General features: G+C 33.4%; 1 protein-coding gene across 1 annotated transcript; it reads right to left on the bottom strand.

Moving 5' to 3' along the window:
* Positions 1–466: 466 nt before the first annotated feature.
* LOC126716606 (disease resistance protein SUMM2-like) lies at positions 467–13840 on the bottom strand. The gene is made up of 4 exons (XM_050417440.1): positions 13616–13840; positions 10495–13179; positions 7174–7242; positions 467–802 (listed from the first exon to the last, which is right to left on the bottom strand). The coding sequence occupies exons 2-3, from the start codon at positions 13164–13166 to the stop codon at positions 7215–7217; spliced, it is 2700 nt and encodes an 899-aa protein (XP_050273397.1). The 5' UTR covers positions 13167–13179; positions 13616–13840; the 3' UTR covers positions 467–802; positions 7174–7214.
* Between the last annotated feature and the right edge of the window lie 11284 nt (positions 13841–25124).

Below are 25124 nucleotides of genomic sequence, written 5' to 3'. Positions count from 1 at the left end.
TGCTGATGGGAAAAAACAAGAGGCATTTCTCAGCTCATCCCCTCCCTCCCGGTGGTAACATTCCATTCTCCCCCACTCCAAACACATTTGTACTAGATCTCCTAAATTTGTAACACTAAGCCAAGAAAATTAGCACACTAGATTTCATACCCTAAAAAATAACGGTAGAAATTACATAAGTTGAAAATTGGTCAATTAGCTAGCTCACGTTTCAACAGCCACCATATAATATGAATTACTTAGGAGTATCTTCTGCAGTGCTTTCTAAAATGTGCATCCATGAGTAACACTTTACTTCATCACAAAATGTACTTCCCCAAGTTGTCACCATCCTCTAAACACTAAAACACCTCAAAATCGTCCGTTCATAACCAGCACAAGAAGGTTCACTTCAGAAATCTGTATTGCCTTTGAGAAAGCCAATTCCACTCAACGATTATTGGAATCGCAAAATTAACAACAGTGCTGAAGAGAAATGTCACTCATAATGTGCAGAGGTTTCACCTTTCTTTGAGTAATTTATAGTAAAGCATATTGACGGACTGGCCAAAAAGTACACTTAGAACAAAATACATGGTACTGGCCAAAAAGCACAATGAAAAATAAATACACAGTATGGTCCAAAAAAAAAAAAAAAACACAAATTAAATACACGGCCAGACAACAGGCCAAAACACCTTTACCAGTTCAATAACATAACGCTCATTCTCACAAACAGTCTTACTTCTTTTATTGTGAAACAAAACACCAATACTTCAACACTTCACAAGCAATATTCTTGAAAAATCTTCAAGCACTCGTCCTACAAAAATTTCATAGCTCATCATAATTATAATCAATAATCAAGATGCGAATATTTTGTGATGGGAAAAAAAAAAAAATACTGAAAACCAAAAGTGAAAACAAAATAGAAAGAGCATATTTTCTTATTATATGTAGCTAGTAAATACAATTCCAAATCTACAAAAATTGCATCTTGATGAGACAAAAACTTTCTATATAACTGCAAAAGGCATGTCTCAAGAATAACCTAAGCATAGTAACTCAACATATTCCCTATATCTGCACTTTCATTTTACATACATCATGTTTGCCCATTTCCTTTTTGTTCCAAATCATGCAAATATTGGAGTGCGATAACATACATTAGAAACTCTGCATTGTTTTTAATATTCAAACAATTTTTGTACAAAAATCAATCAAGAATTACTATACATTGTAAAAGACCACACAACTTCCATAAACCAACTTTATAAATATTATCAAAGATCATCAATATTGAAATGCCTTTATAGTTCACTACATGAAATACAACAAATTCACAAATTATAATTGTTAGCTTTTAGAACCAAGTTGTTAATTGAGTATATTAACAAAGTATGTGGTTATGCAAATTTATCAACCATGCATGTTAACAATCATTAAATAGCAAATTAAATTATGTGTTATCAATATTCAATAGCATAAAATCAAACACAATGGAGAAGGCAATCTGGTGACGCAGGGAAACCGAGATGGAAAAGCTATTCTAAAGGAAAAACCACCGTAGAGAAACCTTCCCCAGTTCCCCAGTGAAGCAAACCCACTATAGCAAGAGAAGTTGTTACAATCTCAAACAACTTGTTACAATCTTAAGGTAATAACTTGTTATGTTGTAATTTCATTAATTTGTGTACGCTTTATTCCTAGTCAAATTGGTTGTAATTCAAGCTAAATACTCTGTATTTGTGGGCTATTTTTGTAATTAGGTTGGGTTTGAGAGTCCAAATTAGTGCTGCTGAAGATTCATATTTGCGGGACACTCAGGGATTTTGGCACTCACGAAATAGGCATGTGACATGACAAGCATTAAAAAAGCAGTTATGACTTGACTCACAGGATAGATTTGCGGACACTTACTAATTTGCACTCGTGAATTTGTTCGAACAGAAAAATCAGTTATTCAGATCCTCTACTGCTCCAACCCATTCCCACTACAAATTCACATCATTTCCCACAATTTAAACCCTAAGGACACCCATATTGAAGAGCACGGGAGAGACTTAAAACCCTAGAGCTAAAACCTTCTTTTCTCTCTACCTTCTCCTTCTCACCATAGCCAAATCCCATGAGAGGAGATTAGATCCTTCACAACTATCATCACCTCAGTGTTGTTTGGATCCTTAAGAATCACTGGAGGACTTCCATTTCAGCCATGGTGGCTTGAAGTTGCAACAAGTGCTTGGTTGCGAAACTGAAGACTCAGGTAGAGAAACAACTCAGCAAAGTCAGTTGCTAGCAGGAGCTTGGAGGGATTGAGTACAAGATTGCAGCACTACTTGGAGGGTTGTGTGGGTCAATTTTTACCGCAACTATCTATTCTTAGTGGATCGATTTGGCAATCTAACCAGCGGGGGGTTTTTACAACCAGTACTTAAATTTTTCTCTATGATAACACATTGGTTATTATCTTGGGTTTGCTTCTCTTATCTTATTATCAAATTCTCATTTAAATTGCATTAACATGTTTATCCATGAAATTGTTAGCACCCATGCCTAGTTCAATTGGTTAATCACGTCTATGGGGCCTTAATTGATAGATTAGCTTTAATTGACTTAAAATTCCAAAAAGAAGAAGAAGAAGAAGATGATGAAGCTTTAATTGACTTACTTAGCCATAATTAAAATTTCAGGGTATAAATCATTACCTAGGTCATTGGGTTATTTTCTTCAAAATCTAGGCTTTCACCGCACTTGAACATCTGTACTCTTCAACTATACAAATTGCCTTTGCAAATGACACATCCATGATTACAATTAGAACCTCCAACCGACTCCAAGAAACTCTTGAAGGTTTTTGTAGGGTCTATATTTTTAGATTGGCAACTAAGAACAAATGTAACCTTTTAGAATTAAGTTTGTCTAGTTATTTAGTATTGAATAAATATTGGGATCAAGACAATCAGGTTTAGAGTAGTAAAGACTCAAGAAAACAAAAAATTAGACTGCTAGAAGACTGCATTTCAATTGCAGGCCAGACACGTTGAAATTCACTTGCTGTACATCTCAATCAATTGAGATTCATGCAGAATAGATCTGCAGTTTATTTTCTTAAAGTTTGATCTAGGATTTTGATGGATCTTAAGGACATATAAATACAAACTCCAAAGCATGTTTTGGAAGACATAAGAGGGTAGTGTTCTGTAAAAGATCTGGAGATTTTCCAAGCCTTTTTGAAGCTATAACTAGAGGCTACATGCAATCATCAGATCTGGTTATAAAGCAGAGTTGTTGCAATCAGTTAACCACAGTTGCTGGTCAAATCTTTGAGCGGAGTTCTTGAAGCCACGAACAGGAAAGTTCGTGTGCAACATTCCATAATAGAAAAGTCCGTGGATTCGAATCTGCATGTGGTCACACCAATAAGTAATACATAAGGTAGCAATAGATTTAGAATGAAGTCTATTGTACAACCTTCAATTCTATTAATGGATATGTTGCCTTGAGAATTTTTTAAGTTAAATCCTTCCCAGGTTTTTTATTGTTAAACAACAGTTCCATTAGTTTTCCTAAGTCATCATTTCTGGTGTCCATGTGATCTATGTTTGTTTGATATGTTAATCAATTTAATCAAGAGCATAATTAATTAATTGATTAATTGGTTAAAAGTTGATTAATTTTGTGACAACTGAGGCCTAAAACCCTAACAGTTTTCTTCAAAGCAACAAGTTTATAGTCGGTACAATGGCTTCAATTATTTCACCAATTGATCTTCAGATTTACTTGAATATCTTTGGTATTGTGAAATTGAGAGGAACTTAGTTATAAAACCTTAGTTGCATAAGCATAGCTTCTCTCCTTTAAAAAAAGCCCCCTAGAGTCAACTCATAATGTCCCTTTTAGTACCTACAAGCGTTGAGACATCTTCCATCTTCCAACAAGTAGGCAATGGACGTTGAGATAGACAAGTTATTGGGTCATTTCAGATGCTAAAGGTTCGTGTAAACTCAATAGGTTGAGATTGGAGTCAAGGTTGCTATTGAGATTGTAGCTTTCTTGAGTTGAGATCAGCTCTTCATTTTGATCTTGAGTTACACCTCTAAGACACAACAAAACTCACAATTTGACATGGTTTGCGGTTTGCCAATACTAATACATATAGACCTAACAATAAATATCTTAAAATAAAAATATATGAAGAACTTTATTTATGAAAATTTTAGATAAAATAATAGAGATGATATTTGGAAGTAACACTAATGGTGTCACACCCCGACGTCCACACATTTGGATATGCTAAGAATAGCAAACTATTAAGTAAAGCGTGCAACCTACGAAAATCAATTACTTGCTAGACCAACATCAAAACCAAATGTTAGTTCCAGTTAACTCAAATGGTAAAATTTCTGATAGTTGTATAAGAGATTTGTGATTCAATCCTCACCTACACTAAAAATTGATTGGTGTCTTAGTTTGATGACAAAGAGCTATTATTAGAAGCAGACGTCATAAGTTGAAATTTTCTAAAAAAAAAAAAACATCAAAACCAAGATATTCAAGATCCAAATCACAGCATAAAGTGTACAAAATATATCATGCCACAAATTAAAATCTTATATAAGATATTATCAAAATGTTAAAAATAAAGAAAGTATATCTATGTGTGTGTATGAACCTTCACCTTCTAATATTCTACAGGGAAAGTTTGGCTCTGACACACTGTATCTCTCCCTCTCTCTGCAACGTCACTGATCAATCCCCTCACTCCATTGGTCACCCCCACAAACCCTTGCCAATCTCCACCACTAGCCGACCTAGTTTCCGACACTCCATTTTCCACAACGCCTCTGTCATTTCATAGCTCAAACCCACATCTTCTTCGCCACTCCGCCATACCACCGGCAAAATCACCACCCTCAAAAAAGGCAGATCTCTTTGTTTTTGTCCGCTAAAGGATAGTGGTTTTGACCGGTAGAGCAACGGAGTGGCAAACAAATAGGTGGGTTTGAGCAAGTGGAGAGGCAAAGACGACGCAATTGAAGGTGGAGTGGCGGAGACCATGTGGGCCAGCCTTAGAGACATGGGAGGATTTGTGGGTGACCAGTGGGAGCAAACATCGAATAGAGAGAGAGAAATAAACTCACAATCTAAAGAAAGTAAATCTTCATTAAGCAAGATTTTTATGCATATCAAAACAACTCAAGAAAAATACCAAAATTATGAGCAGCCTGGACATAAAGATCAATCACCCTCTAGGCACCCTCACATGGCACAAGCTACATGTGCAAGTAGCTAATATGAAAAGGGAAAATGTTCTCTTACACTTATTTTACATCAACTTTTTTAAAGAATATTCACAATTAATGCTGTGATGTACAGATTTTAAAATACAAAATGAAAATGTCCACATTTAAATCATGAAAGAGGATGTGAAAATATTGATGTAAGAGTAGGGGTGGCAAAATTAGACACAACTTGTTAATCTAACACGACACGATACGAAATTAGTAGGTTATGGGTTGAGACTTAATGGATTCGTGTCATAATCAAGTTGACATGACTGACCCGTTTAATAAATGGATTGGATTAGTGTTCCACCCATGCAACCTGTCTGACCCATTTAATTAAATAATATTTTACTAATATACCCTTCAAACCCTAGGTATATAAACTTATTAGTTGTTGTGGTTTATTTTCTTTGACATATTGTGATTGATTATTTGTGATATTAAAATATGATTTAGTTTTGAATGATTATTTGTGATGTAGTGACTTTTTAGTTCTAAAATTTTATATTAAAAATATTTATTTGTTTGTTTTTTCATAATTTTTTTTTATTTTATTTTGATAAAATCTTATAAATAGGTTGACATGACTGACCCGTTTAATAAATGAGTCGTGTTAGGGTTGAAGAATTTTGATCTCTTTAATAAACATGTCGGGTTAATATTGACTCATATAATCAAATACTCATAAGTTGGCATGACACGAATCCAACACGCAATTACGAATTGCCACCCCTATGTGAGAGTATCATTATATGAAAAAGATATGCAAACACACAATGAACTAAATAGTCTAATAAGTGGTCTATTACATAGGTTTTACTGTTTTAGCTTAGGGAGAAGTAAAATCAAGGGTCATGCAAATGAGTGCCCTTAGGGCAATAGTTAACAGTCCATTTTAGGAAATTTTTGACATCATTTTTATGGAAAATGAAAAAAGTTATCAAAACATTAATTGTTTTTTTTTTTTTCTTTTCACATAAAAATTTTCTTTAAATGAATTGTTAATCATTGTTCTAAGGACATCTGTTAGCATTTTCCTAAAATCAATAACTCGATATAAGGTGAGAAATATATATAATAGAGATATTAAATGAGGGGCAAGACATAAATACAGTACTTAAGTGCTGTTCCTTAGATTCCTTTCTTAAAATTTTGCATATGGATTTTTTTTCATGAGTTGGAAGTGTATTTTTTAGTTAAATAGTCACATGGCTGAATCTGAAGAAAGGAACCTAGGAAATAGTACCTAAGTTTTATCCTTAAATAAGTTATTGCTTTGAGACAAATTATATTCACTTCGGACTTGGGAAAATAGTGATATAAAACCCAATGTCAAGCAATGAGGAGATACCAATGTTCAAGCTCAATCATCACCACAAAAGTAAATAAGAGATCGTTCACAAAACAGAGTCCTACTTAAACGCAGGTATGTCAACACGTGAATCTTAATAAAGAGACTGAAGAACATTTATAATATGGTGCCTAGTGAATTATGCCCTAAAAAGAGCACAGTTGCAATATGTATAGTCATCAACATTTACAACTCCTATTATGAACACCACCACATCTCCACCAAAATTTTCCATAACACCACCACATCTCCACCAAAATTTTCCATAACACCACGTACCCTTTTTTGTTCCCTCTAAGGATTATGGTAAATATAATATGGCCAACATTAAAAACCTGATATGATCCACATATTGGGCATAGTGGGCCAGAGCAAAAACTGAAAAGGCATAAACAACTAAAATTGCGTAAAGATCAACTGAAAAGGGCCAGGGCACAGTGAGATTACAAAGGCATAAACAACTGAAATTGCATAAAGAGGAGCAGTCATCAACATATGCAATATAGCAAAGAGTGTAAATGAGTAATGAGGAGCATACGGTACAGTTCTACTTACCTTAAGTTCGCAGCCTCACACAAACAAGTGAAAATCAGATCTCAATACTCTGGCTGAAAGTCCTCGAGCCTGGAGCCAAACAAGCACATCAATGCCTAATATGTGAAATTCCTCAATGAATTCTAATTCCACACTAAAAAACTCAGAAAGACTTTGATTAGATCTGCTAAACTCAATAACACTGAGCAAGTGAGCAACTAAGCATTTCCGAAACAAGCAATAACATTCACAATAAATCTCATGTTTGAAAAGCCAATGACATAAAATCCCATTTAATAATTAATTGATGGATTCCAAAATCATCTTGAACATGAATGTTCAAGCCACACATAATTTTTTAGATCTCCTATAGGGTATTCCACATAGATATTGGCAATCTAGGGAATTTAAGGCCAAGTTACAAAAATCCCAATATAGGATCCATAAAGCCTGTATCAAGAAAAAATAAAAATCCATAAAGCCTCAAAAACTTAAATTAGGGCCTCAATTACCATGGAGTTGTGTCCATAGTAAAGTTGTTTGAGATTACAGTAACTGGAACTTCAAAATTCCTCCTTCGCAGAACCTTCATTTAAATTAATCCAACATTTCCTTTTACTTTACCTCACCCAACCAAGGGTCTGAACCAGTAATTAGGAACCCAAATTAATCGATTAAATGAAATTAGTATTTTGATCAAGATCTACTTACTGGGTTCTCATTCAATTATGAAAATGATTCTCAGTAATTTGGGGATTGGTTTCTTAGATATGGTGTGGGGCTTTGGAGAAGTTGATTTTACCAGGGATTTTAAGCCAAGAAATTTTATAACCAGAGTAAAATTTCCAAATAGAAAAACCTCAGTTCTGAAATGAATAAAGGACAAACTTTGGTTCCAAATATGTTTTCTTTTTCCTAAATAAAACAAAAATAGTTAAGAGTCAACTTTTCCAATTCATTACGTGACAAATTATAAGAGAGATGCAAATTATAAAACTATCCATGTTACCTCAAAAAATAATGCTAAGAAAGACCAAAAAAAAAACCCTATCCATTACCATTGAACTATTTAAACAAGTGACACAACTCGTTAAAAAGTCATGATTAAAACTACGCATAAATGGTGTCTTCAATTGCTACATAGTAGGATGGAGCTAGATAGCTCTAAACATGTTTGGAGCCAAACTTTTTTCATAAAAAAATAAGTCACCTCCAAAATTATCCCAAACCCTTGAAATTATTATTTATTATTATTTATGAAAAATTGGGGGTATTAGGAAACAATTCTTATACAACTACACCCTTTACAACATTTTTTTGCCACAACTTGATGATATGAGTAATTGCATCACTTTTATATGAATCTACCATTTTTCCTTTATCGTTCACAATCACACATGTTGTTGTTGCGGCATTATAGTTATGTCAATACTTTCTCAATAGGAAAGGATATGGTGGAGTAATAGTAAAAAAAACTCCCGCGCTCTTGCATAAGGTCTTTGCTTATATATATATATATATTGATTTTAATAGAGAAATGCTATGTCTACAATATTTTCACAGCAAATCTTGTGTGGTACGTTGTTATTGGTAGTTATAGATGGGTAAAAAAGTAATTTAAGTTGTGAATTTAAATTAGAACTAACAATAATTTGCCACTTATGATTTGTTGTAAAAATATTTTGAAAATATTGTGGATGCAGCACTTCTCATTTTAATAAAAGAGTTTTGTTTACAAATTAAGGTGGCGATAATGTGATTGGTGCGACTCAGTAATTAAAAAATAGTACATTCTTAGGGATTTTTTAGAAAATAACAACAAAACCCTAACAATATCATTAGTTAGGAAACGTTTTAAACTATTTTGGTTTCTAGCAATTCGAGTTAAGCAGGGTCGATTTCTGGGTTTTTAGCTGAGGTTGGCGGAGTGGCCACGTCGGCAGAAATCGAGTTCAACTCTGTCGGTTTCTAAGCCTGAAAAACGAGTTTAATGAACTCGGTTTCCAGGCTTGGAAACCGACAGCGTAGAACTCGATTTCCAGGCTTGAAAACCGAGTTCAATGAACTTGTTTTTCAGGCTTAGAAACCGACTCCTTTGAACTCGGTTTCCTTATCTGCAGAACCACTCGTTCCTGACTGAAGAATCAGAGGGAATGAGTGCGACGGAACGGCGACGGAGCTGAAGAGAGGGAATGAGTGCAACGGAACGGCGACGGAGCCGAATCAGAGAGCGGAGCTGAGACTGAGATGGAATGGAGTGAGAGTGAGAGAGAGACTGAGACGCACTGTGAGTGTGGGAGGGAATGTGAGAGTTTTTTGAACTAAAGAGTTTTTTTTGAGAGGACTGTTAGTATGTTAGTGTGGGAGGACTGAGTTTTTTGAGAGGAGTCGTTTTGAATGAGAGTTTTAGACTCGGTTTTTGTACATATAAACCGAGTCTAATAGACTCGTTTTTTATACACAGAAATCGAGTCCAACGAACTCGATTTCTATGTGTAAAAACCGAGTGTATTGGACTCGGTTTGTATGCATAGAAATCGAGTTTGTTTAACTCGATTTCTGTGCGCCGTTTCCCCACGTCATCTGCTGCAAAAAAGGGAAATCGAGTATACTAAACTCGATTTTACAACCCACAAATCGACTCCACCAAACTCGAATTGTTATAAATCAAAATAGTTTGAAACGTTTGCTAACTAATGATATTGTTTAGATTTTATAGTTATTTTCTAAAAAAATCCACATTCTTATGCAAGAGTTACTTTGTGATTGGTGTGACTTAGTAATTAAAAAATAGTACATTCTTATTCAAAATAATATTATTTTAATCAACATTGTTTTGGATTTTTTTGGAATTTTTTTAATTGTGTTTTAATAGTTGAAATCGTGTTCATGGAAAATTGTAGCATCTTTAAGTAAAATTGTATTTTCAAAACAAAGTTTCAAGTGTTAAAATTGTGTTTTGAATACGCGATTTTAAGAGAAATACTAGATTCCCAAATAAGTTTTAAACAATGCCAAGTTAAATAATTATTATTAAAATAATACTAGTTTTCAAATTAACCCTTTCAATTTGGCTAAATACTATTTTGAAGAGTAGCCTGGCAATTGCCCAAATGACCAAAAGGAAGAGCCCGCCCATAAGAGCAGCACAAAACATTTCAGCTTCAAGCCTACACTTGAATTGTTTCTTATTTGACTTAACTAGAGCTTTGTAGCTCAATTGGTTGGCACCTCCTGATGTTTCAAAATGAGACATTCAGGGTTCTAATCCCCCCACCTCCAACTATCGAATTGTCAAAAAAACAAAACAAATAAATAAAGAATTGGTTCTTATTGACTTACCAAGCATTCTGAACAATTCTTTCAACAAATTTTGGGCTGAAATCTTCCTTAATGGTTTCATCATCCCAACTCAAGCTATCCCACCAGCTTTCCTCTCCGCTAATTAGCTTTAGAGTTTTCGTTGCACTCTTGGAAAATGGAAGCTTGGTTAAAAGTTCGCAATCTTGTACCTCAATCTTTATCAGGGAAGGAAAGGGCAAGGCATGCCGGTATATGCTCTGTAGGCTTGGTAGGCAAAACAAACGTAGAACCAAAAGACTTGAGAATATCCTTGTATTTTCTTCAATTTCTCCACCTCCCGGTGTATCTCCTATTATTTCTCCCAATAATTCACAATTAACTAATTCAAGAGTTTGAAGTCTTGGAGCATATATGAGCCACCCCACATCTGACAAGTTACAACCTTTAATCACTACCTTACTAAGGTTTCTGAATTGCCCTGTTCCAAGGGAAATCTCTCGTAACTCTTTACAATAACGTAATTCAAGATCCTCCATTTTTGTCACCAATGAGGGTGATAGTTCAAGGGTGGGCAGATCATTGCACTCATCGAGTGTGAGCTTTCTTATGCACCCTAGTAACTTGTGTGATTCCAATAACTTTTGCAGGGAAGTGGCCTCATGAATGACAATGCAGATTTCTTTTATGTGTAGCAAGCACTCTAATTCCTTTAACAAATATTGTAGGTAATCATCACGATGTAGGAAACCACCAGGATCTAAGTGCTGAAGAACTTCCAACTTACTAAATACTTCCAGGGACAGAAAGTTTGGTATCATTGCCCTTGGAATTTTCCGAATTTTTGTACAATTTAGTATCAAACACCGCAATTTTCTCAAATTTTGAAGTGCAGATGGCAATTCAGGAATAGCTGTATTAGAGAGATTAAGGCATTTCAAGTTGATTAGATGACCAATCTCCTTAGGTAAATCATGTAAGGATGAACTATTTGACAAGTCCAAAACCCCCAGAGAAGACATCGATGGAAAGAATCCTGCATGCAATGTTGTTGACATAGGATCCATACAAATCATAGTCAGGAGATTGGGTAACGGAGAGATATTTTCAAGGAGATCTTCTCTGGATGAGTGCGGGACAATTGTGAGGAGATCTTGTATACTATGATCCCACAATGACATCCTTTTAACTTTATTCCAACTTCTCAATCCACGTTGTTCCTTATCTTTTTTAATTAAAAGAACAATGTCCTCTTTGCATTCGTGCCAGGCCATGTCACGTAGCATACCATGCATCCTAATGAACTCTTCTGATTCACCACTCCCTAATAAACATGCACGCTTTAAATTTCTGATAACTAATTCTCCTTTAGAGCGTAAGTCACCATTTATATCTGCATCTTCATTCAATTCATCTATAAACCCTTCTCCTATCCAACAATTAATAATTTTTTCTTTCCTGATGTCAGAGTTTTCTGGGAATAGACAACAATACAAGAAACAAGACTTATCGGTAGTACTCTGTAGTCTATCATAACTAAACTTCAAATTCTTAAGGATGCGGCCTTCCATGTGTGGGAACTGTGATGGAGTGTTTCTCAATACATTTAGCCCGGATTCCCAATCACATTGATCATTCCTACTGGCCATGGCACGCCCAACAGTTACGAGTGCTAGTGGCAGGCCGTTCAATTTTGCAGCCATATCATTTGCCAGTTTGGATATTTCTGGACCAGAAGTTAGAGTGGCTTCACCCACCTTCATCCGAAACAAATGCAATGCTTCTTCTGGTCCTAAACTTTTAACTTCAATTTTCTGTTGAGCTTCCATGAGGCCACAAACATCGATGGAATGGGTTGTAAATACAACTTTGGACTGATTCCGATCATTTGGAAGAGGAACCCCGACAAGATTAAGATCAAGTTGCTGCCATATATCATCTAACAACAACAAAAACTTTTTTCCGTGTAGCCTTTCAAATATCTTCTGAGCGTTTGTCTCCCTACCATCTGAACTCCACATGTTTCTAGGGAGGTCCAATTTATCCATGATTTTTTTCTGAACCAATTCTACTTCTGATAGTTTTGATACTGAAACCAAAATCACTTCATCAAAATCATGGCTAACATTGAGGAACTCATTGTTTATTTTGTAGAGAAGGGTAGTCTTTCCAACGCCCGGAATCCCGTATAATCCAACAATTCCCAATTTTCTGTCTTCAATACATCTCCAGACATCTTGAAGCGGGGCATCTAGACCAACGGTCTCGACCATAGGTAGCTGCTGAACTGTAACATGAAACTTCTGAACCACAGCATTGAATTGACCTAGTGTCCTCAGTTTCTTTACTTCATCGAGGTGTTCGCTTATAGTGTTTCTGAGATTATAGCTTGACCAACAGTTTTTTTGACAATAACCTCTAAGACACTTGTTCTGCTTTTCTTTCTCACCATCTTGCAGAGTTTTGCTCACATCTTTTTCCAATTTCAATACTTCATAAAGCCAACCAGAAACTTCGTTTGTACACTTCATCTGTGGTACTTTCCCTTCAATTTCAACCCTTTGCTTCACATCTTCATAAACTTTCTTCAGAGACTCCATAGCACCTTTTAAGGACTTCAGATTTTCTTCCAGATTGCGGCTTGACACAGCATCCCACAGGCACGAACCAAATTCTTTAATTTCTTTCATGGTTGAGATAAAAGAATCCGCCATCACTATTGGTTGTCTATGAAAAAATAAACAACATTTAACGAAAAAAAAAATCAGCTAAAAGGAGAAAAGGTGGAAAAAAAAAAAAAAAAAAAACGAAACGATACGAAAAGGGTTGACAAAGGGTTGCTCTGGATAGTAGAGGCTTTTTTTTTTTTTGATAATCAGTAGAGGCTTTTCTATTTTATCTACTTTATCTACCTTATATATTACTTTGATGCTTAACATTACCTATTTTGTAAAACTTTCCTTAATTGTAATAGAGGTTACTTGAATGATTGTTGAGATACAAATATTCTAGCCAAATAGTTCCGATTCAAGTTATGTGCTTTGAGTACTATAATATGAATGGTTAGAGAAAGAATGACATTCTTTATGAAAATATATAGCATAGAGTAAAAGAGAGAAGGGAAAAAAGGATGGGAAGAGAAAAAAAAAAAAAAGCAACTTACAAGATTGGGAACGCTATCCAGTACTACTGCTAGTCTCAGTACCTCTATCACAGTCCCCTCATAGTCGATCTACGATCTCTATCATCTCCGAGCTTTTGTTTCTCTCTCTCTTCCGCCTCCGCCTCTCTTTGTCTCTCTCTGAAGCGAAGTGTGTGTTGCGTCAAGGAAGTGGCGGACTGCTGGACCGCAGAGAAGACTTTACTTTCGATCTTGACTTGCGTTTACTCTATAATTGGAGAAAGTATATGCTGTTTCTGGATCTCCCTAAGTCCAATAATAAATTGACACATGTTAAAATGACAGCCCAGCATTCTCAGGTCACTTAAAACAAGAAGACAAAAATGCCCCTAAAAATTTCAAAACCCCGCCATTAACAATAAGCATTACCCTTTTTGCAAACCTCCACAGTTGTGAGTTTGGGGTTTATTAACTATAATTCCTTGTTTTAGTTTGTATCCAATTTTATTATCAATATCTATAAAATTAAATGGGATTGCACTGCTTAAATTAATATTGATGGTTCCTTGCAACTAATGCTCATGTTGGTTGCCAAATTGAACTAAGATAATATATTGCTAGCAGTGTACGTTGTTAGTTGAATATAGTTCATATTGCCTTAGCTATAAGTAAGGAGGAATTTGGTCCATTTTACGATGCTTTGATTGTGTGTAATTTGTTGGCCAAGACCAACCTCCCTTGCTTTTTTGTTCATTCTCTCGTTAAATCATGCATATAACATGCTTGATAAATTGCCCCAATAATTGAGTTGAGTAAAAAACTTATTGTTATGCATTTTAAGAGGGTGTTTGGTTTGTGTTTTCAAACAACTATTTTCAGTTTTTAAACAACACTAGTCACAAACCCGCGCATTGCGCGAGATAATTTTTTTTTAGGTTAATCTTATTAAATATATTTGGGGTAATAAGTAATAACACTCTCCCATTTTGTTTATATTAATAACAAAATATTATAAATTTATTTAAGAATTTGTTTACAAATTTTTAACCATAGTTAGTAAAGACATTACTCATAACTTTAGAATTAAAATACAAATTTATAAAATACCAAAACATTTGAAATGACAAATCTCTCCATAACTCATTGGGAAAAGAAAAGGGAAAAAAAAAAAAAAAAAGCAAAAGACATTACTTAATATTTTGAAATACACTTTAATTTAAAATTTTAAAATAAGAGAATTAAATTTTAAAATTAAGGATAATTTTGGAACCTACCTTAAGCACAGGCAAGTTAGTCCACAATATTTTAATATTAATTTAACAAAGTTTGGTGAAACAAATGTAAAGGGTGAAAATATTTTTTTCTTTCAAGTTTGGGGTAGAGTGTCATTTCTTCAAACATCAAGGAAGGGGAATGTAATTACCCCTATATTAGTATTGTTGTTGTTGTTGTTATTAATAATTGATTTTTCAATTTCTTTTAAGTTAATAAAAACCTTACATATACCTTTTTATTTATTTATAGAATATACATTTTTTTAACCTTTACATATCTTTTTTTTAATGTGAATCTTTACATATACCTTAAGTAAACTCTATATATTCCACTTCTTTAGATGTGTAAAATTATAGACTACTACTTCATAATGATAGTAGCTAATTAGTTTTATCACTTTTTTTCATAATTTCATTTATAACGTTTTTTACTATTACTATATATTTACTGGCTAATGATTTTCATAACAAAGGTGTTAAAAGAGATGTAGCACTTTTTATTAGATTTTTAAATGTAATTGTGTATGAAGATTACACACACACACACACACACACACACACACATATATATATATAAAGTTAAATGAAATGTCAAAAAAGGGATTTTAAAATTTTCTAACTTTATTTCTTATGTAATTTCTATTATTACATGAGGATATCTCCTTTTTTTTTTTTTTTTTTTTTTTGAGAATCATCTCCTTTTAGTTATGAAATAGAGTTTGATTAGTTTTAAGTTTAAATATATTGCTATGATTGTCTATAATTATTGATTATTGATTCAATTTTTTATGTGAATGTAACAGTTGATTTTATTGCACTGTAAAGAATTTGATCACTGAAGCTCCATACGGGTCATATTTATTTTTTTATTTTTACTTCTTACAACCTCCTTGTTTTCCAATTAATAGTTACTAATTGACATTTCATTTTTTTTTCTTTACCATCTCTCTCTCTCTCTCTCTCTCTCTCTCTACATAGGCAAGCTACTGTTTTCCAAAATTTGATGATGATTTTATTGCATTAAATATGCATTGTAGTTTTTTTTTTTTCATTTAATTTTGCTACCCTTAAGTTAGTATATCTATAACTATTAGTTTCTTTATATTATATTTGGTTTGATATCCACAATTTTTTTTTATTTTTATAATTTAGTGTTTCCCAATTGGCATTTGTTTTGTATTATATTTTTTCTTTGATGTATTGGGTTTGAGAATAAGTGTGTCCCTAGTATTACTGCACTTTATGAGGACACTTTTATTTATTGAATGTAAGTAAAATTTTAAAATTTTAATTTTTTTTTAAATAAAAAGTAGAGAAAAATATAAATAATTTAATGATATGGAAGATGTGGGGAGATGAATAGTGATATTAAGGTAGAAGGTAGTGGGGAGATGAAAAGATAAAGGTAAGGAAAAAGCTTGGACAAAGTGTAAATGTAAAAATAAAATAAAATAAAAAGAGTACAATTTTTTAAGGAAAATTTTATTGATTTTAATTTAAATAAAATATTCCATGTTTAATTATTAAAAATAAAAAAAGAGAGAAAATATAAATAATTTAATGACGTAGAAGATGTGACTGAATTTAAATGTTGAATAACATAAGATGAGAAAAAAAAAAGTAAAAATAAAATATATAACAATAAATACCAATAAAGAGAACAATTGCACATAAAAGACTTTTGTTCTTTCTTATAACTCAAATTAAGATTGATGGTTTTTTTTTTTTTAATATGTGTTTTAGGATTGTGCTTTTTTAATTTCCCATCAGAAAGTTTTTTCTTTCCCTTTTATAATTTTGATTGAATTTTGGTTTGGATTAATACTTAGTTGTTTTTGGAAATAGGAATTTGAATATGCCTACCAATTTTTTGACTAATAAATTATTATAAAATCTATTTTTTATTTCTTTAGTTTATTTTAATTTTGGTTAAGTTAACATTGTAATTTTGTGATAATTTTTTTTATTATGATAATTTCCTTATTCCTTAAGAGATGAGTTGTATATTAAGCAAATGTAACACACTACAACAAAGTTAGAAGAATATGGTTAACCTTAAAATATATTGGTGATATACACCAAAAAAAATAAAAATTAAATGATATATTTGTAGAGATAAAAATATTAAAAAAAATAAGTGTAAAAATCTTTTTTTTTTTTTGAAAAAAAGACAATTCTTGAAGTAATTGTTACTTTTTATATATTACACTTCATTGCATAATATTTATATTCTCACGCATCGCACGAGTCTGCGGCTAGTTTCCTATAAAAACTGAATGATTCTACAAGTCTTCTATTGGGAATAAATTCCAATCTTAGGTTGCTAAATGCAAATGTAGTAGAAACATGGTGAGAGAGAATAATGGGTTGTGCTCATGGTTAGTGTAATAAGCATGTGATATGATTGTGGGCTTCCTTTATAATAGGATCTTTTGTTACTCTTAGAGAAAACAAAATGACGCCCTTATCCCCACCCAAAATGTTTTTCTATAATGACAAGCTTTATCTTTTAACCTCTAAGAAATGCAATGCAATGGCCAATGGATATGACCCTTTAATATATTGTCTCTAATCAAATAAACAAAGGCTCCTATCCCCTTTAGGTACAGGTTTATACAGAATTCAATTTTTTCTTTTCTCTGTAAGAATACACCATCAACCTTAACTAACCAAAAAAAAAAAAAAAAACCATCAACATTAATTAGAGTTATAAGAAAGAACAGAAAAAGGGTAACATTTAACAATTAAAGAGAAATTTTTTTAAAAAAAAAAATCTAAATGGCATTAACCAATGTGGAATTTTAAAGAACTCTTGGTTTACCTAGAATATAATAGAGAAAATAAAAATGAGACTACTACTAATTCTAGGAAACATATATAGAGAAATAGAAATAAGGATGCTAATTAAAGAACATTGGCAATACCATCAATCCCATTTGAAGCTTAATCATAGCTCCACTAATTTGCTGACTTTCAACTTTTGGCTGGTATATGTTGTATAGGTGTTCTCCAATGCCGTAAAATTCCTTATTGTCTAGTTTTACTTGAATTCTTGCAAACTACCCGATTAAATTAAGTGAGAAAATGAGCATAATGATTCCAGTGTAGAAAAAATTTATAAAATAAAAAAAAAAAATTCCCAAAGATTAGTAATTTGGCATAAATAGAAGAATGTATAAAAAATTCATCGAAAAATTGAGAGAGAAAGAGAGAGAGAACCTTTTTTTGATTTCCGGCAAACTACCCGATTAAATTAAGTGAGAAAATGAGCATAATGATTCTAGTGTAGAAAAAAAAAAAAAAAGAAAGAGGATTCCCAAAGATTAGTAATTTGGCATAAATAGAAGAATGTATAAAACATTCATCGAAAAATTGAGAGAGAGAGAGAGAGAGAGAGAACCTTTTTTTTGTGAAAGAAAACCATGCATAGAATGGAATAGATAATTACAAATTTATAGTAAAGAGTGTGAATGAGAAGAGACAAACTAAAGGAAGATGAAAAGAAAGAAGAAGAATAATATTTATGTAGAGGGTAGTGGGGAGATGAAAAGAAGAAGAAGAATATTTATGTAGAGGGTAGTGGGGAGATGAAAAGGTAAGGGTGGAGAAATGTTGGAAAAAGTGTAAATATTAAAATAAAATAAAAAGTAAATGTTAAAAACAATTATAGGAAAATTGGAAAGAAAATGATAATGAGGTGGACGCTGATGTGGCTTAACTGGAGCGTAGCAACAATAAATGCTACGCTTCAGCTTTTAGATATATATAGATTATACGTATTTTCACATACTTTTTCACCCACACGTATTTTCACAAATGTTTTCAAACAACAATTTTCAATTTTTAAACACATGTACTAAACGGGCCCTTAGACTGTTGGCTACGGACATAAGTTGATTCTATGTTGGGCTATATCCTTTTTATTGTAGAGTATATCACAACCTGTAGGTGCTACTATTATGTTTAGTCTACATTATAATTTTGTTAATATGATGGCGATGTTTGATTAGTATATATCTTATAGATTATATTTTTATGTTTCTTTGAACCATGTTAGAGAACTGCTGTTATGTTTCCTTGGATAGTTTTAATTCTACCCCATTGAATAGTTAGAGAATTGAGGTGATGTGGTCTCTTATTATTTGAGCCCCATAAGATAAATAACATGTGCTATAGGAATGAAAATTTGTATTGCCTAGGCATTACTTGGGTTTTGAGTTTTGGTAAGTTCTTGGTACTATAGAAATATCTGTTTATCTTTTTTAAACTAGAGCGATGGTCTTGATGATTAGTTACATAGTTAAATAGTTATTTGAGTTCAATTTTTTAGGTTTTGTTGATTATAATGTGTTACTTGTTGGTTTGTTGGTTGTAGGGAAAGAAAGTCCCAAGCTTCACTAGGAAGAGAGTTGGAGGTCTGAATTAAGGAGGGCATTCTTTGTTGGTTTAAACAAGATAATATGCTAACTACAAGAATGCATGCAAAAGATTGATAAAGATAAAGTTGATCAAGATAAGTTAGTTGTACACCACAAGGAGGAGAAAAAGTTGAGGATTGCATTGTTGTTATAGTGGATTGCATTTGTAATTATTGTGACTCCTATGATTTGGTGCAATGGGGCTAGAGTGAAGCAGAAAAAGATTTTGCCAAAATTTAGCTAATTTGGATCAAATGTATCGCCATTTTAATGTTATTGTTATGATTTGTAATGTACTTTGTCATCTATCTAAAGGATTGATTGTTTTGAAAGATTAAAATAAATAAATAAATAAACATGGCACTTTGTTCCTAAAATCTCACATTGTACTTTTTGGAGGAATTATAATATTGATTTATACGAGTATTCCAATTGCTGAGACAACGGTAGCATTTTCATCATAATCGTATGTAGCAGAAGCAAAGTGGGATCCAATTAGGATCTCCTACAAAGATTAAAGCTTATACGTGTGATTGAAAAGCCGTTAACTTAAGCCACTAACTTGAGCCACATATTTGACATTGTACTCAGTCATCATTCATGATTTCTACACAACCATTATATCATTAATGCAACACATTGCTATCAAGGTCTACTATAAACTAATAAACTCAAAAAAATTTCCAAGTAGTTTCGTGCCAAATTACAATGTAACCATAGCAAAGATGCTTATTCCAGGAAGTGAGCTTCCACAAATATAATAACAATTCCATAAACAAAAAAACAACTTGCATAATTTCATTCCATAATATCACCTCTAATGTTTTGGTGTAACCATCAATATATTTACCAAATTATCTAAGGTTTAACATCCTTGTTCATTAATGGTTGTGCAAAATGTAAACAAAAATTATACACTTGGTTTTGTTTGAAGACTATAAAGTTTGTCTATGTCATGCTTCCTTGATCATTGTGTGCTTGGTGGGGCTGCCATGCTTCTAAAAGTCTTGTAAAGAGGCTGACTAACAAGTCCATGTTTCGGTGTCCTTCTCTTCACTTTGGGATGGACCAAATTGCCATGCTCGTCACTAACAAAAAAGCTCTCCCCTACTTAGAACTCCCAGTCATCTTCCTTGTGTGAAGCTTGGAACTTTCTTTCCTTACTACATACAAACCAACAATACTTCATATCCTCAATTAATCTACCTATGTAAACATTTAAGTGTTAGTCCCTTAAACAACATAACCTGTTACTTCTTTTGCTTTTTTTTCTTTCTTTCCATTGTTTCTCTCATCGTCAGGACATGTCCTAACATTGTGCCCAACCTTTTTGCATTTCCCACACCTTTTATATGATCATAGTTCTTCCATATCTTGTATGGATTTTTAGGCTCATCAATGTCTCTTTTTCCACCTTCATTGCAATTAGAGAGTTAAGAGTAATTACTGAAAAGGTTACTATCACTGCAACAATTAATTAGAAATGCAAATCTGAAACTTAAAAGCACCAGTCCCAAAATATGAAACCTAAACTACAAATTACTTTTATAGTCACTATCTTCGTGCTGTTGGGTTTCCTTCTTTTTGTGCAATAGGTCACACAGTGGTTGATTTGTCTTCAATTAGTGAGTTTAGGTCTTGGTTTTAAAAACTGGTATGGTGAAAGAATCGAAAAAGGGACTAATTACCGATTTTCTAGTCGAACCGGGGTCTAACTGATGGTCGAACCGGTGACGTCATAAATAATTTAATTAATAATTATAAAATTAATAATTATAAAAATAAACAAATAAATAATTTTATACCTGGTCATTTTAACTAAAAAATTAAATAATAGTAAACATTAAACTTTAGCTTACCAACTTTTAGACACCACTTAACACAATTCAACAAAAACAAAAACACATATACTGATATACAAGCACCCACAACCCAGTACAAAATATTTTAGTTATTTTTTAACCTTTCAAATAACAAAAAGTAAGTGCACCAATGCATAGTAATATCATTGCCCACTTGATATTTTTTTCCCTCTATACATTCTACACGTTAATACTTAATATCCCAACTACCACACACTTTGAAATCTATTCAAACCACTGCCACACTTTTGGTTCAAGTTTCAACAACACTAAGTTTGACCTTATGTATCTCAAACTTCACCAGTGTTGTTGAAGTGTTCTCATGCATTGATCACAAGTTTGACCTGATGTATCTCAAGTTTCAACAATACTTTTTACATTTTCCCATCTCACTTTTTGCTTTTCATATCTCTTCCTTCAAAACTCTCTCTCTCTCTCTTAATGAGCACGGGCAAGAGGCAAGAGTAGCAAAAAAAAGCCCCAACTGAAGCATCAGATCATTACAAACCTGCTTATCTTTGGGCTTCTTCAGTTCTTCCTCAACCCAAATATAGGAAATCTGATTTTTTTTTTCTTTAGAGCAAAAGGTAAGTAAAGTAAATCTGATGTTTTTGGGTCACTGTGGGTGTCTTAGGCTTCACCACTTCATTCTTGAGAGAGCATTTTCAAAATCAAAACCTTTCTTCTTAAATTTGAAACAAGATCTCTGTTTTTAATTTTTAATTTTTCTTTTTGGGTTAGAAAACACAACAGTTGAAGTATTTATGAAGAAGTGCTAAAACCGGTTTAACCGCATCGGTTTCTGGTTATGTCGGTTGAACTGGCGGTTTGCACTGTTTGCCCAGTTTTTCCTTCATTTCCAGTTTTAACTAATAACCGGATCAGATTAAGGTCCAGTTCTCGGTTGAATCGGCCGGTTCAGTCTGGTTTTTAAAGCCTTGGTTTAGGTGTTTTAATGGTGACTCCTAATGGAGGTTATAGGTGATGCAGTGACTGTTGATGATGGCTTATCAGGTTAGCCACAAAGTCATAAAAAAAGAATTGCTGCCAGCCACCCGCTGGTCCTCAGCCATAAACACATACATTCAACTGGGCTACACACCAATTATCAAAATATCATAATTTTCCATAATAACTCAACCAAAGACTTAAACTAGGAAAATAAGACAAAATGATAGATTGAATACCTTAGAGGAGACTCTTAGGAAGAGAGTATTTCTCAAAATCAATTCCTTTAGCAAAAACAACAGAGCAAAGGCATCACATCTATATCTGCACCATGAAATAAATTATTACAAGGAATGAAACAAGTTCTGAAAATTCCAAGTAAGCCAATATATATTCCAAACTTAAACACTTCTAAAAGAAATTATCTTCAAAATGCATAGTTGAAAAAGAACAAATCTGTCTAACCAATACATAATATCTGAAAATCAAGCACAACCACCAAATATGTGAAATCAACTGATAAACAAAGAAAGAAGCTTTATTTCTCTACCAATAAAACTACATCATACTAACCACTTTTAATCTAATCCAAAAGAACATTTATTTGGAAAAAAAAAAAAAAAAAAACCCTTTTACTATATTATTAGTGCATCCATCTTCACTTAAAGCATTTTATCAAACAATACAAGTTTCCTTTCTACATACGAATGTATGTGTCAATTTAAGGAAAAAAAAAAAAAAACAAAACAAAACACATGTAAACAGAAAAATTCAGAAAATAAAACGAAAGAGAAGAAAACTTTCTTGCAAAGTCAAGTGTTAGAAGCAGCGAGAAAATTTCTGGCGTCTGTGGTTGGAAACAATGAGAAGGAGAGATGATTTTGGGTGTTTTCTAACAAGAAAAAAGTTGGTCTCGTCAGAACTGGAAATGATTGATAGTGTCTTTATTTCTGGTGACGATGCCAGGTAATGGCTGTCGAGGTTTGGAGTTGAGAGAGAAGATGGAAGTGCTGGTGTGCTGTGATGGTGTGACAGAGAAATAGAGAGATGAAATTTTTGATTTTGCAAAAGGGAAAAAGCAAGAGTTAGTGGCGGGATTTTGAAGTTTTTAGGGGCATTTTTGCCTTTTTATTTTAAGTGACCTAAATATGCTAACCTGTCATTTTAAAACATGTGTCAATTTATTATTGGACTTAGAAGCACCACATGAATGCTGAGTTAGAGTTTCAGAAACAACATATACTTTCTCCTATAATTGAGTCTTTACCATCTTTAGAGAGCAAAGTTATGAATTGATTGAATTCCTGTTGGACATCCTTTGTGTTTTTATAGTTTTGGGCAAAGAGAAATGATATGTCCACAACATTTTTACAACAAATCCTTAGTGGCAAGTTGTTACAACAAATCCTTAGTGGCAAGTTGTTACTGGTTGTTATTGTTGGGGGCAAAAAAGTAATCTTAGTGTTAGTTTCAAATTTGAACTAATAACAACTAACCACCTATGATTTGTTGTAAAAATGTTGTAGACGTAGCATCTCTCTTTGGGAAAATTACAACTTACCCACGCGTGATTTAATTGAAATTTAAGTTGTCTATTTGTAGTTTGAAATTTAACACTGAAAGTCCAATTAGTGTATAAAACACTATGAACGTTTAGATCCCCAATTAACAAATTACCAATCCAAGCTTAATATCAAACAATTAATGTGCAGAATATGAACATAAGCTTAATACAGAATTGATAAACAATCTAAACCAAATAAAACCACATCAACAGCAGAAATTAAATGGTAAAGATTAAGGGAAGAGAGATGCAAATACAAGGACAACACAACGATGTGTTATCGAAGAGAAAACCGAAGCCCTCCGCGTAAAACCTCTCCGCCGCCCTCCAAGTGGTAAATAATCCACTAAAGAATGTAGTTGGGATACATGAACATTAGAAGACCCTCCAAGCCTAATCTACCCAATGTACCTAAGCCCTTCAAGCTCCTACTCCAATGAGGTTACGCCGAACCTATTTCTTCTTTAGCTTACTAGATCCCACTACTTGACCATAGCATCAACCAATATGAAATTAGTCCCTTCCTAACTGCTTCCCAAAACACCAAAAAGCCTTCTCACAGATATGGGTATGGTGAGAAAAGGGTTTGGCTAAGAACCTCTCAAGGATTTGACAATGGAGAGGAAGAGAGTGGAAGAATTTGAAGAGTCTCTATGTGAAGATTGTGGATGAATCAATATTTTTTTTCAGCTCTCTGAATATCGTGGATATAAGGGTCTATATATAGTCGGGTGAGAAGGAATGTAAAAAGTCAGTTTTTCCCAAACAGGGTGGTCTAGTGACTTGGCCTCACGACTGGGCTGAATCGCGAGTTTAAGCCGTGAGCTAACGGCCTGGCCAGCCTGGGACTTTTGTCCTGTAGTGCAACAGTTGGCATGACTCTTCAGCTCCCTTGTATGCTCCACACGTGTGCTAACTTTGGCGGCTTGCTAGTCACGAGTCACCCGCGAGTCCAGCCGCGAGTCTCTGCATCCTTGTACAATCTTGAGCATTTCTTCACATTCTTTCACTCACTACCCTTACATGATTCCCACCAAAATACAGGGTTACTAATTGCTAAAATACAAGCAAATTTGGTACGGAATAAAGCCAACAAGATGGTTGATAAAATTCAACCTTACAATCTCCCCCTTTGGCTATTCCGTGACAAAACCCTAAAACAAACTCTAGACTTAACATGTGAGTTGGGAACAGTTGAACAAAACTCACTCACACTTAACTCTAGAATCTAATAAGCTCTTGAATCATATGAACAAAAATCTCCTGAAACATAACAACACAGTATCATCATTGTATGCAAAAAAACTTGTAATTGCATATGAGGCAAGCACAATACGATCAAGCAAAATGGAATGAGAAATAAACCATGGCTTGACCAAATAGGCAATCACTATAAAATAGTGACCACAATGCTTATTCACACTTGGAATGAACATCTGGACATACAAGCCAATAAGCTCAATGCAAATCACTTGCATGCCCAAC

The sequence above is a fragment of the Quercus robur genome, chromosome 3 (assembly GCF_932294415.1).
Source record: "Quercus robur chromosome 3, dhQueRobu3.1, whole genome shotgun sequence".
NCBI lineage: Eukaryota > Viridiplantae > Streptophyta > Magnoliopsida > Fagales > Fagaceae > Quercus > Quercus robur.
Note: the sequence above shows the minus strand (reverse complement) of the source record. Positions and strands in the feature narration are given on the sequence as shown.

Excerpts from the sequence above, each read along its gene's own strand:
- LOC126716606 (XM_050417440.1), bottom strand. The coding sequence starts at position 13,166 with ATGGCGGATTCTTTTATCTCAACCATGAAAGAAATTAAAGAATTTGGT. Across the intron at positions 7,243-10,494 it reads AGAATTGTTCAGAATGCTTG|GCTCGAGGACTTTCAGCCAG; the intron begins GTAAGTCAATAA and ends GTTTGGCTCCAG.